The 13,188-nt window shown below is 40.2% G+C and overlaps 1 protein-coding gene across 2 annotated transcripts in view; it reads right to left on the reverse strand.

Moving 5' to 3' along the window:
* The window catches only part of YEATS4 (YEATS domain containing 4), a 23,558-nt gene that overhangs the window by 1,892 nt on the left and 8,478 nt on the right, over nt 1-13,188 (reverse strand). For both annotated transcript variants that reach the window (XM_008066626.2, XM_021716861.1), the window contains 2 exons: nt 9,902-9,994; nt 9,727-9,814 (listed from right to left, as the gene is read on the reverse strand). In XM_008066626.2, coding sequence (XP_008064817.1) covers nt 9,727-9,814; nt 9,902-9,994 — 181 coding nt within the window. The remainder of the gene's footprint in view (nt 1-9,726; nt 9,815-9,901; nt 9,995-13,188) is intronic.

Raw genomic sequence — 13,188 nt, forward strand, 5'->3', positions numbered from 1 at the left:
AAGAGATGAGGTCTCACCAAGTTGCTCAGGTTGGTCTCGAACCTGTGGGCTCAGATAATCCTCTCACCTCGGCCTCTCAAAGTGCTAGGATTACAGGCGTGAATCACTGTGCCTAGCTAGATTTTAAATGAATTAATTTGGCCGGGCTCGGTGGCTCAGCCTGTAATCCCAGCACTTTGGGAGGCTGAGGCAAGTGGATTGCCTGAGCCTGTGGGTTCGAGACCCACCAGAGCAACTTGGTGAGACCTCATCTCTACAATAAATCAAAAACTAGCCAGGCATGGTAACGCATGCCTGTAGTTCCAGCTACTTAGAAGGCTGAGGTGGAAGGGTCGCCAGAGCCCAGCAGGTCAAGGCTGCAGTGGCCGGGAGCGTGCCACTGCACTACAGTCTGGGCGACAGAGTGAGACTCCAACTCAAAAATAAAATAAAATAAAATAAAATAAAAAAATAAATGAATAAATGAATGAATTTATATTAAGTACTCAGAATACTGCCTGGCACATAAAAAGCTCTACCAACTATTATTATGTCAATGTAATACTATTAAATGATGTTGAAACATTTTAGCTAGCTATATTAACAAATTACTAAAGAAAATGTCATTACTGTCAAGCAGGATACATCTATGTAAATATGCCATTTGGTACGTAGCATTGTTTTATAAAGAAAAATTCTTGTTTGCATCTAACATTTCCATCTTGTGGGCACTTTAGGTAATTGCTACTGCTATTAAAGCACAGTTGTACTTTCACTAATATAAGATGGTCACTAATTGGAAACAGAATGATTGGGTAGAAAAAAAACTAACTTTAAAATCAGAAAGACCTGTAGTGCCTCATGCCTGTAATCCCAAAACTTTGGGAGGCTGAGGTGGTAGGATCGTTTGCAGTTAGTAGTTTGAGATCACCCCGGGCAACAGAGCGAGGCCCTACTTCTATGAAAAATTTAAAAAAGCTAGGTGGTATGTGCCTGTAGTCCCAGCTACTTGGGAGGCTAATGTGGACTGCTTCAGCCCAGAAGCTCGAGGTTGCAGTGAATTATGATTGTGCCACTGCACTCCAGCCTGGGTGACAGAGCAAGACCTTGTCTCATAAGAGAGAGAAAGAAAGATCTGAATTCAAGCCAGGCTCGATGGCTCAGCCTGTAATCCCACGCTTTGGCAGGATGAAGTGAATGGACTGCCTGAGCCCATGGGTTTGAGACCTGCCTGGGCAACTTGGCGAGACCTCATCTCTACAATAAATCAAAAAATTAGCTGGGCGTGGTAGCGTGCGCCTGTAGTTCCAGCTACTTGGAAGGCTGGGGCAGAAGGATTGTTGGAGTCCAGCAGGTTGAGGCTGCGGTGGCCAGGAGTGTTCCACTGCACTCCAGTTGGGGCACAGAGTGAGACTCCAACTCAAAAAAAAAAAAAAGGATCAGAATTCAAATAAATCCTTGGTCCCTTCTTAGCTGAATGCTAATATCCTTAAGTCTCCCTCAATCTCTTCATCTATGTGACATGGTTAAAACTAGGTATTTCTCAGAGGATTTATGAGGATAAATGAAGTAATTATATGTAAAGCATCTAACACAAAAACATGCAATAAATATTAATGAGTGCTTTCCTGCTGGTGACTTGCTTTTTGTGACACAAATACATTTTTATATTGCTAGAACAATCGATATTTTTATTTGCAATTTCTTTCATTGCTTTTGTTTTTAAAATTATTTTTAAAAATAGGTAATGTACACAGGATACAAAATAAAAGGCTGAAAAGAGTAGACAGTGAAAAAATATCACCTTCTACCACTGCCTGCCTCCCAATCCCCCACCACCAAGCAGTGCTTCTTCCCAGAGATAACCACTGTTAGAGTTCTCTGATATGATTCCAAAAACAGTCTGTTGACATATAAGCATATATCTAAGTGTAGCTTCTTTTTCTCTCCCCAACCCAAGTGGAATCATACTATACACACTGTTTTTCACCTTGCTGTTTCACTTAATATTGTATTTGAAAGCTCGCTCCATAGCACAGAGCTGGCTCATTCTTTTTAATGACTGCAGAGAACACCTTATTGACTGGATATATAGAATTTATTTAGTTTATAATCCTGTAGAGTATCTCCACTTTTTTTTCCTATTACAAATAATGCAATAATGTGCATGCTGTGCTAATCCTTTCAATACACGTGCAGGATAAATTCCTGTAAATGGAACTGTTAAGTTAAAGGACATTATGTACTTGTAATTTTGGGAGAATGCCAAGCAACTCTTTGAGGATCTATTAACTACAATCCTCTACATCTTTTTTTTTTTTTTTTTGAGTTGGAGTCTCACTCTGTCTCCCAGACTGGAGTGCAGTGGCACACTCCTGGCCACTGCAGCCTCGACCTGCTGGGCTCTGGTGATCCTTCCGCCTCAGCCTTCCAAGTAGCTGGAACTACAGGTGCGTGCTACCATGTCCGGCTAATTTTTGATTTATTGTAGAGGTGAGGTCTCGCTGCCCAGGTGGGTCTCGAACCCGCGGGCTCAGGCAATACACTCGCCTCAGCCTCCCAAAGTGCGGGATTACAGGTTGAGCCACCGAGCCCAGCTTACATCAACCTTTTGGTCTCAGTTAACCAGAAGGACCTTTGTACTTGGATGCTCCCTCTGAAGGAACATCGTAAAATCTAGCAAACCACTCTGAAGTCTCCTCTCATGGGATACAAAGAGATTGCTGGTGATTATTCAGGACAAACTTAGGCCAGTGCAAATTTTTCAAAAACGTATGTTTCCTTGATGTTTTCCATTCAAACTGTACGAAAAGCAAATAAAGAGACAGAATATATACTGAGATATACGTAAAAAAAATCGATTGGCGCCACATAGAGAGAATGTGTGAAGAGCTTTTACAGTGGTGCGAACACTTCCTTATAAAGAAGGTAGTGATAAAGAGTGTTTGTATAAGAAAGACAGCTGTGAGTATACCCTTTGTATCATAAGGCATAACTTGAAAAGATAAATAAGTTATTGTAGCTTTAAAAGAAAGACTTTTGAAGTTGAAGGCAGAGCATATTAAAGTATTTAGTGGCACCAACAGACTATCCCTATCAGCACTAAGTTGGAGAAGTAAAACTGGAAAAGTAATATTCTTTTGGTAAATTTCATTTAGTGATTTTGTAGTTTACTTATCAATTTTTTATCCATTTAGTTTGCAGAACAATGGCAAAATGAAAAGATAGAAGTGAGAGTTATAAGCAGCAGTGAAGACGGGTTAGACTTTTATACAGATAAGTTAGAAAAAATAAACATTGATGTGGAAGACAATGATAGTAGCAATACTGATACCATGCCACTAAGAAAATGGGCAAGTGTAACAGAAAGTGATGGTGATGAGTGTTTATTTATTTAATTAAATTAATTAATTTATTTTTGAGTTGGAGTCTCACTCTGTCGCCCAGACTGGAGTGCAGTGGCCGCTCCCGGCCACCGCAGCCTCACCTGCTGGGCTCCGGCGATCCTTCCGCCTCAGCCTTCCGAGTAGCCGGAATTACAGGCATGCGCTACCACGCCCAGCTGATTTTTTGATTTATTGTAGAGATGAGATCTCACTGCCCAGGCGGGTCTCAAACCCATGGGCTCAGGCAATCCACTCACCTCAGCCTCCCAAAGGCGCGGGATTACAGGCTGAGCCACCGAGCCCGGCTTCCAATGCTATTTAATATGTTTTTCACTATTTTGTAAAAGTGTTGTTGAGTTGCTGGTAGGTGATACGTGAGATGTCCCTGAGTGCAAAGGGTTAAGGAAACGAATTATGACATCAGTGCAATATTTTTCCACGGCTTGTCTGTCTTTAGACTGATCACAGTGCTTTTTACTATGCAGAAATTTTTATTCACTTACATTCTCCCTACATCAATCAAAAAGCCATTCTAAGCAACAGGTGCTTTGTTAGAGGCTGGGGTATAAGGGTGGGAAATATGCGAGAAAAATGCAATAGTCATGAGGTAATCAGAGGGAACTTCAGGAGTAGGCTGGATTCATATCAAGGAGAAAGGGTCGCCTTCCTAGATAACAAAGAAGGCTTCTTGGCAGTAGTATAATCTGTACTGAGTTTTCAAGACTCAGAAAGGAGTTAGGTAAATTAAGTGGACATAAATTAAATAGATATGCTCTGGAAACATCATATAAACAATAAGGAGTCCTGTATTAACTGCAACAGGTAGTTTTGCAGGCTATGGCGGCCTGTAATCCCAGCAACTAAGAGAGGCTGAGGTGGGAGGACTGTTTGAACCCAGGAGTTCGAGACCAGCTTGGGCAATGTAACAAGATCTTGTCTCTTCAATCAATCAATCAGTTAATAGCTAGCTAGCTAGCTGGGTGTGGTGATGTATGCTTGTAGTGCCAGCTACTCAGAAAGCAAAGACAGGAGGACAGCTTGAGCCCAGGAATTTGATCATGTCACAGCACTCCGGCCTAGCAACGAAGCAAGACCCTGTCTCTAAAATAATAATAAAAATAAAAATAAAACAAATAAATTTATTTTAGCTTGTTCCAGCGTTCTGATTCCTATATATTAAATGCTTGTACTAAAAAGTTTTTAAATTTCCCAATGGAGCCTCAATTTCAAGGAAACGAATTCATAAAAGAATAACTAATTTAAAAAGTCAGTTCTACTAACTGGTTAGGAAACAGACTGTAAAGCTTTTATAACAATTTATTAGTGAAGAGGACAGATTCTGGATTTAAAGTCAGGCTCTACTGGGTAATTCTGGGCAAGTTATCAAATCTCTCTGGGTCTTTACTTGCAAAATGAGGCTAATCAGTACCACCCTCCTAGGGCCATTATGAGAATTCAATTAAGTTTTCTTAATGTAAAATGCTTGTCTGGTACAATAATCTCTCAGAAAGTGTTTACTAACATTTTTATTATTCTTTGTAGAAGCAGTTACTGCTATTGAAAGCTAGATCATTAGTGTGCAAGTAAACTTCTACTAGTTTACAATATAAATATTTTTATAATCCTTTAATGTGATCCATAATGAGTATTACTCTAACTAAAAATAGTACTAACTAGCCAGGCGCGGTGGCTCACGCCTGTAATCCCAGCACTTTGGGAGGCAGAGGGAGAGGATTACCTAAGCTCAGGGGTTCAAGACCAGCTTGAGCAACATGGCGAGATCTTGTCTCTGCAATAAATAAAAAAATCATCTGGGCATGGTGGCACACACCTGTAGTTCCAGCTACGTGGAAGGCTGAGGCAGAAGGATCACCTGAGCCCAACAGGTTGAGGCTGCGGTGGCCATGAGCGTACAACTGCATTCTAGTCTGAGAGACAGAGTGAGACTCCAACTCAAAATAACTAAATAATAAATAATGGTACTAAATTTTTAGAGACTAAATTCTGAGAACTGACTGAAATCAAGTTTGGATTCTATCACTAACTAGCTGTGTGATCTTGGGCAAGTTTCTTAACCTTGTTGAGTCTGTTTTCTTAAATGAGTGTATACATGTACAGACTTAGAAGAGTACAAATGGTAAGCATTTAATAAATCTGATTATTCTATTATTACCAAAATATTGACTATCATGCCCTCAAGTTGTAAAAGTACACATATCTTTTAGGCCTTTGATTAACATCCTAAGTAGCTTTCCTAACAAGCTAAAGCAGCTTATACTCACATAGATAATTCATGAGAATGCAAGGTTTACTACATTCTTAATTGATACAACCACTAAAAACCCCTTTTGCTGGTTAGATAGGACAAATATAGTCACTTATTACTATGTGGTTTACATGTTTTAAAAATTACTAGTAGGACCACATATTTTCTCTTTTATTTACTGGTGATCTCTTCTTTTGTCTGTCTGTCCATGGTCTTTGCCCATTTAGCTACTGAAGTTTAAAAAGGTTTTTCTATTTATCAATTTTTAAAAATAAGGATATTAATCCTTTGTCATATTTTCTACAAATTCTTCTTTGCCCTTTTTAAATGCAGAAGTTAAATATATTTAATAAAGTCAAGGTTTTGCCTTTCTTTTTTTTCTAATTCCTTAAATGTAGAAAGTCCTTCCTAGTCAGGGTAGTCAGTAATTTCTCTAATTTTTTTAAAAAACAGGTTGACTGATTTTTATTTATTTATTTTATTATTATTATTTTTGAGTTGGAGTCTCACTCTGTCACCCAGGCTGGAGTACAACAGCATGTTCATGGCCACCACAGCAGCGACATGCTGGGCTCAGGTGATCCTTCAGCCTCAGCCTTCCAAGTAGCTGGAACTACAGGCACACACCACCACGCCTGGCTAATTTTTGATTTAGTGTAGAGTCTTGCCAAGTTTCCAGGCTGGTCTTGAACTCAAGCAATCCTCTCACGTCTGCATCCCAAAGTGCTGGGGTTATAGGCATGAGTCACTGTGCCCAGTCTCCTCCCTTTTTCCCTTTTCAAAGTGATCATACACTTATCTGTTTTATGTTCATAACAAGGTAGGCCAAGAAAATATTTTTGAAAATGTAGAAATTGAAGCACACAAATTTCAATGACTACCAAGTGGCAAAATTATAAATAGTATCCAGATCTTTCAATTCCTCATCATATGTTCTACAAAAATATTTTTAAAAACCCACTGCCATAACCACTAAAGGTTAAACGGCAATCTCCCCTGCATTACTATCCCGCGACCCCTTTTTTTGTCGGGTCACTCTTTCAGTCTCCAAATATAGTGGTTTATTTGCCGCTGAAAACAATACCTGCTTGATCCCATATCTTGTTCTTGCTATAGCTTCAAGGGCTACTTACTGCTCCCTTTGATAGCCAAGCTCCAAGAGAGAGTTGTCAGTAGTGTCTGTCTCCAATTTCCCTGTGCTTTGTCTTCTATAAACTTTAATTTATCTTATGCCCTCACTGTTCTCTTTAAACTGCACCTGTTAAGGTCATCAAGGAGCTTCATCTTACTCTCTTCAATTTCTTGGCCCTCATCTTACTTGACCTGTCAGAAATACTAGACACAACTGATGACTTTTTTTTGAGTTTGAGTCTCACTCTGTCACTCAGACTGGAGTGCAGTGGCTGCTCCCGGCCACCGCAGCCTCAACCTGCTGGGCTCCGGCGATCCTTCCGCCTCAGCCTTCCAAGTAGCTGGAACTACAGACGCGTGCTACCACAACTGGCTAATTTTTTTGATTTATTGTAGAGATGAGGTCTCACCAAGTTGCCTAGGCGGGTCTCAAACCCGTGGGCTCAGGCAATCCACTCACCTCAGCCTCCCAAAGCGCTGGGATTACAGGCTGAGCCACCGAGCCCAGCTTCTAGTTATTAATATACTTTCTTTACTTGGCTTTCAGGACATTACATGTGGTCAGTTTTTCTTCCTCTATACTTGCTGTTTGTTCTAATTCCCTTTGCTGGTCATCTCCTTGACCTTGACATGCTATAGTGCCCAGGGCTCAGTCCTTGGATCCCTATTCTAGCTTCACTCACTCCTTTAATGATACCATTTGGTCTCACGACTTATAAATCTACCAACTTTCACATTTATATCTTCAGCCTAGTCTTCTCCTTGAATACTAGACTTTAGGGTGCAACACCCCTCTCAACATCTCCACTTACATATCTTACAGGCATCCCACATCCAACATGTCCAAAACTGCCACCTTAATGTTTCCTCAAAAACCCATTCCTCCCAGACTTCCCATCACTATAAAAAGCAATGACTTGTTTGGGGTTCCTCAGACCCATAACCATAGTATAAATCAGCCTTTGCTCATCTTTTTCCCACACCTATTATTCAAACCACAGGCAAATCCTACTATACCTACTTTCAAAATGGGTCCAGAATCTGACCCCTTCTCCCATTGCTATCACTTCCGTCCAAGCCACCATCCTATTCTATCTAGATTATGGAACAGCCTCCTAACTATTCTTTTTGTTTCCACCTTTTCTACTGTACAGTCTATTCTCAACACAGAGCCAGAGTGACCTTTCAAAAATGTTTGATATTGGCCGGGCATGGTGCCCCACGCCTGTAATCCCAGCACTTTGGGAGGCCAAGGTGAGAGGATTGCCTAATCCTATGGGTTCGAGACCAGCCTAGGCAACTTGGCAAGACCTCATCTCTAAAATAAATTAAAAAATTAGCTGGGCATGGTGGCACGTACCTGTAGTTCCAGTTACTTGGAAGACTGAGGTGGAAGGATCACCCGAGCCTAGCAGGTTGAGGCTGCGATGGCCATGAGCGTGCCACTACACTCCAGTCTAGGTGACAGAGTGACATTCCTACTCAAAAAAAGTCTGATAATATTATTCCTCTGCTCAAAACCCACAAATGACTTCATATCCCACAGTTTAAAAATCTCACCAGGTTTGGTGGCTCAGCCTGTAATCCCAGTACTTTGGGAGGCCGAGGCAAGTGCATTGCCTGAGCCTGCAGGTTTGAGAACCACCGGGCAACTTAGTGAGACCTCGTGTCTACAATAAATAAAAAAAAAATTAGACAGGCATGGTAGCATAAGCCTGGAGTTCCGGATACTTGGAAGGCTGAGGCGGAAGGATCGCCAGAGCCCAGCAGGTCAAGGCTGCGGTGGCCAGGAGCGTGCCACTGCACCCCAGTCTGGGTGACGGAGTGAGACTCCAACTCAAACAAAACAAAACAAAACAAAACAAAACAAAACCTCAAGTCTACACAGTTCCCTGTAAGTCCCTCTATGACCTCATCCCCAGTTGACTTCTCTGGCCTCACCTCCCGCTTGTCCCCTTGTCCACTCCACCCCAGTCTCACTGGCCTTCTTGCTGTTCCTCATACACGCCAGCATGCTCCTCCCTCGGGGGTTTTGCCCTTGCTGCTCCCTCTACAAACAACATTCTTCCCTCAGATCACTTCTTTACTTCTTTTGGTCCCCAAATGCTACAATCTCAGAAAGCATTTCTGACCTGATATTTAAAATCCAACCATCTCCTCATATCAAACATGCTCCTGTGCTGCTTTACTTTTCTCCTCAGCATCCAGTCACTACCTTACACTTCAATGTCCTATTTATTCAATACTTGTCTTCCTCCTACTAGAAAGTAAGCCGCATGAGGGCAGGACTTTTTGTCTGGTTTGGACACTACTCTATCCTCAACATTTAGAACAGTACCTGGCATATAACTGGTGCTCAATATGTTTTAAATGCATGAATAAAAGATCAAAGAAATGACTAAATGAACAGCGACATAAATGTTAATGATTGGCAACAGATGCAAGAAGTGATATGTACAGGATGCTGAGGCCATATCAGCTTAGAGGGAAAACAATATGCCTGATTATCAATGTGGCATTCAGGTATTCACCACCTAAGAATTCATCTGAAAATGTATGTAAAATGACATAAGCAAAAATATGACATAAACTAGTTCACAGTACAGAGGTATAATTATGTTCTGTAAGGCTCTTCACACAGATTTTGTTAGCAAAGACTAGTAAACAAAATGAATGACAGGCTAAGCAAAACTCATGAAAAGCTACATTTAAATATAATTAGGGAATAAAACAGACAAACAGTATTTCAGAGAATGTAAGAGGCTGTCTTTCACCTTTTTGAAAGTAGGTTTACTTTGAGAACAATCTAAAACATCTTTCTTACATGTTCTACAATATCCTGTTTTTTAACATCTAAAATTACCTTTCACTAAAAAATAGTTTAAAAACCATTAATCACACAATCTTTTCACCATTACAGAATACATTATTTTTTGTGATTAGTTATGAATACATGGCACTCACACTCTGTTTCATGCTTATAGGCTCCTAACGTTAGCTGACGAGATGTTGTTAATAATTGCTGCATCATTGCTGTTGGATCTTGAAATATCTGATGGAAGAGTGAAAAAAAATCCAATAACTTCAAACTTCTCCAACTTAAAATACTTTAAAAACTCTCATTATAAAATTTTCTTACCATTTCATCATAGAACTCTGAAACCACTGTTTTTTTCCCTAGCATTGCATTGGTATCAGATTGAAACAGCTTTAGCAAATGATACAGGGTAACCTGTAAAATAAAAATAGATGTCACATCTGTTCAACGGTTTTTATCACATTCAAGACACTGTCATTTCCTTAACTGAATTAGAGGCTGGCATACACAGATATATCAAATTCATGATCTTGTTTCAAGTGAAACTTATCGTGGAAAATCACCCAAACTCTCTGTACTTTTATTTTCCTGTTAGGTGCCACTATCCATCTACATCTTCTAAACACGAATGTTCTGAACAGGGTCATTAAGGATCTGTTCAAGCATATCCAGAGAGTAACTACATGTAAAAATAACATAAGCTATAGCTATGAAAATTAAACTGGAAAATCACTAAAACATCAATTATTTCACTCATACAAATGAAACTGGATTAATTATAACAGTTGTCTTTGAAGATTAGAGTTCACAAATTTAATGTGGGGGAAATAAGATTTGGTATTTCAAAAGGAATGACCAACATTAAAATACTCAGCAAGAGCAAGATAACCTCTTTGAAGATCTACAAAATTAATACATAAACAACAAACAAAAAGTTGGTTAGTAATAATTCACTTTGGCAAGAGCAACATGTCTTCCAATACTTAAACACAGGTGTCCTTGGCCAGGCATTGTGGTTCTTGCCTGTAATTCTCAGCACTTTAGGAGACTGAGGCAGGAGGACTGACTGAGCCTAGGAGTTCAAGATCAGCCTACACAACATAGTGAGACTTCATCTCTATAAAAAAATTTAAAAATTAGCCAGGCATGGTGGCATGCACCTGTAGTTCCAGCTGCTTAGGGACTGAGGCGGAAGGATCGCCTGAGCCTAGGAGGTCGAGGCTGTGGTGAGCTGTGATCATGCCACTGCACTCCAGCCTGGGAGACAGAGTCAAACCAAACCAACTCCAAACAGGTGTACTAAGACATCAAAGGAAAAGCTTTGCAGCACTATGTGTGATTATTTCAGCAAAATAAAATCTAGTTGGCCAAACATCAGAGTTCACGTTGAAGTTGTAGAAACCAATTCAGAGGTCTCAAAGAATTTTCCAAAAAGTTAAATCATTATAAGGGAATGCTATTCTTCAAAACACTCATGAAATAGGGAACAAGGAAGGATATGCTGAAGAAATCAGAAAAAATAAAAATTCTTGTAACTGAATTTGAACAAGCATCAACTCCCCTTAAAGACAATCTAGTTCAGTTTATATAAATGTTAGATTTCCCTGGACATGGCTCAGCAAACAGAAGCATTCTATTTAAAGGATACTTAGTGCACCAGGTTCAAGGTGGTGCACCAGGAATACAGAAAAGGGACAAGGGAAAACACACAGAACTCCATTAAAGTACCAGTAAAGACAGACAATCTAAATATGGGAGAGCGTGAACTATATATGAATTTAAGCAGATAATTTGACAAATTTCTGAAACAGACAGAAAGCAGATGAGGGTACCAGGAAGGATGATAAACCACAACAGAGAAAAAACCACAACAGAGAAAAACCTCAACCTGAAAACTTAAGGAAGAAAACTGCATGAGAGATGGGAGCCAGAGCTCCTGGGAGTCCCAGGGAGTCTCCAAGCTCAGAGTTAGCAGGTGCTGAAATCAGAAATGCTATGGGGTGCTGTGCCTGGGCGGTCTCTCTTCCCTCCACTTATAGGTAAGAAAGCATATCCTCCCCTTTGGTACCTAGAATTTTTTATCCCAACAATCATGTATGAAGGAAAAATAAGAACATTTTATTTTTAGATGGGCAATGGCTCTGAGAGTTTATTTCTCAGGCATCCTTTCTGAAAAAATTCCTTAAGCAAAATGAAAAAAGAAACTTGAAAAGAGGAAGAAATGGATTATCTGCACGCCTTAGAGAGAGCACCAAAAAAAACAAAAATAAAGGATCATCTGTCATCATTAGGAGTTGAAACATATTAAAGTAGAGAAATCCAAAATTAGGGGTTTAAATATATGAGACACATGGGAGTGATTTCTAGAGGAACTGAAATTAGGTAACTGTTAAAAAAGTGGTTTTCCAGGAAAGGAGTCAACAAAGATGGGGGAAAAATGTTATGGGCTGAATTGTGAATCCCCCAAAAGAAATGTTTTGAGTTGGCGTCTCACTCTGCTGCCCAGGCTGAAGTGTGGTGACAGGACCATGGTTCACTGCAGTCTTGACCTCCTGGGCTCAGGTGATCCTTCCACCTCAGCCTCCCAAGTAGCTGGTACCACAGGTACACACCACCATACCCGAGTAATTTTTTGATTATTTGTAGAAATGAGGTCTTATGTGTTGCCCAGGCTGGTCTTGAGTCTTCCTGCCTCTGCCTCCCAAAGTTCTGGGATTATAGGCATAAGCCACCACACCTAGCCTGTTTTTGTTTTTTTGAGATGGGGGTCTCACTATGTTGCCAGGCTAGTATCAAACTCCTGGGCTCAAATGAACTTCCTAGCTCAGCCTTAAAAGTAGCTGGGGCTGTAAATATTTGCAAAAGATATGCTAAAATTCTAACTTTTAGTACTTGTGAATGTGACCTTATTTGGAACAGATGTAATTAAGTTAAGATAAAGTCATCAGGGTGGGTCATAATTCAGTATAACTGGTGTCCTTAGATGAGACAAGGAGAAAGATAAGGCCATATGACAATGGAGGCAGAGACTGGAATTATGCTGCCAAAAGTCAAGGTATACCTGGCACTACCAGGACTCAAAGAGCCAGGGAAAGATCCTCCCCTAGAGGCTTTGGGAAAAACACGGCCAACACCTTGATTTCAAACTTTTAGCCTCTAGAACTGTGAGAATAAATTTCCATTGTCTTAAGCTACCCTGTGGGTGGTACTAGGAAACTAATATAGGAGATTTGCACTTTTTATTTTAAAAATCTTATTTTAAAACCATGTGTACACCTGACTTGTATAATCAAAAAAATTTTTTACAATTACATTCTAAAACTGTCCTTCTCTGTTTATCATTCAGACTTCCAGAGGCATTCATAAGATATAGGGCAATAAAAAAATTTCAAAAACAGATGTCCCTAATTTTGGACAATGTTTAAAAATTCTTTTTTTTTTTTTGAGTTGGAGTCTCACTCTGTCACCTAGACTGCAGTAGAGTGGCACGCTCCAGGCCATCACAACCTCGACCTGCTGGGTTCCGGCAATCCTTCTGCCTCAGCCTTCCAAGTAGCCGGAACTACAGGCGCGCGCTACCACGCCCAGCTAATTTTTTATTTATTGTA

Source organism: Carlito syrichta, unplaced genomic scaffold (genome assembly GCF_000164805.1).
Source record: "Carlito syrichta isolate Samal-C Ts95f unplaced genomic scaffold, Tarsius_syrichta-2.0.1 Scaffold309041, whole genome shotgun sequence".
Classification (NCBI taxonomy): Eukaryota; Metazoa; Chordata; class Mammalia; order Primates; family Tarsiidae; genus Carlito; species Carlito syrichta.